The 883-nt window shown below is 44.3% G+C and overlaps 1 protein-coding gene across 1 annotated transcript in view; it reads left to right on the top strand.

Annotated features, from left to right (window-relative positions):
• The first annotated feature begins 521 nt into the window (after positions 1 to 521).
• GCA (grancalcin) overlaps positions 522 to 883 on the top strand; it is a 21530-nt gene continuing 21168 nt past the window's right edge. The window contains exon 1 of the mRNA XM_004703915.2: positions 522 to 689. Coding sequence (XP_004703972.1) covers positions 537 to 689 — 153 coding nt within the window. The 5' untranslated portion in view covers positions 522 to 536. The remainder of the gene's footprint in view (positions 690 to 883) is intronic.

The following is an 883-nucleotide window of genomic DNA, read 5'->3' as shown; positions in this document are numbered from 1 at the left end:
CTTGATCTTTTTACTGACCTCTGGCTTTTTGGAAAAATAAATCTCTTTGTGCAGCTAGGACACTTCACCTCTGTGCACTCTCCCTTGATTGGGGTGACATTGACCCAGTCTTTTCCACACTATGTTCTTGAAGAGTACTTCCAGTTTCACTGCAGGTGAAGAAGTTCCTGTCTGTTTTCTTCCCCCACCTTCTAGTTCGATGATCATGGTAGTAAATGCCAGCCTGAATTGTGCCTTCTGTTCCTCTGTTAGAATGGCATGTGTAGAGACTGGAGGCTTTATGGTTTTCCTTTGTACTTTGAAAAATTACAGTTGACTGCTGGGCCAAATATGTTCCCTAATCGAAGCCAGTCTTAATGTAAGCCGTCTAGGATTTTGTGGCTTAGGGAGCTCTTGTGTTAGAGCAGTTTCTGTTCACCATTCCCAGGCGTACTTTTCAGTGGGTTCCTCAGAAATGGGTTGTTTTTTAAACCAAGTTTTGAAAGTACTGATGACCTCCCTTTTCATTCCCACAGTTTGGGCATTTTGGTGGTCAGATGCCAGGGATGCAGATGCCAATGGGACAGCTGGTGCCCGGGATAGGTCCTCCCATCCTCCTGGGTGGACACCCAGGGTACCCCGTCTATTCTGACAGTTATTCTTCCCCTAATGAACCCATGTGGACTTACTTCGCTGCTGTCGCTGGGCAGGTGAGATGCTAGATACATTGTCGAAATGGTCGTTTGAAGACTTAATTGCTATGGAAAAGAAAGACTTTTAGAGCATCGGTTGAAAGATGCGTGAAGTGGATCAAAAATTATCTGGGTCAATTTTCTTTTTGAGTTCCAAGAAGAAGGCAGTCATAATTATTCCATTTTCAAAAATCTGTTGGTGGGATGCCAGA

Source organism: Echinops telfairi, unplaced genomic scaffold, assembly GCF_000313985.2.
Source record: "Echinops telfairi isolate 266 unplaced genomic scaffold, ASM31398v2 ScPeMD7_4;HRSCAF=17, whole genome shotgun sequence".
NCBI classification, from domain to species: Eukaryota; Metazoa; Chordata; class Mammalia; order Afrosoricida; family Tenrecidae; genus Echinops; species Echinops telfairi.
This window is presented reverse-complemented; position numbering and strand designations above follow the sequence as displayed.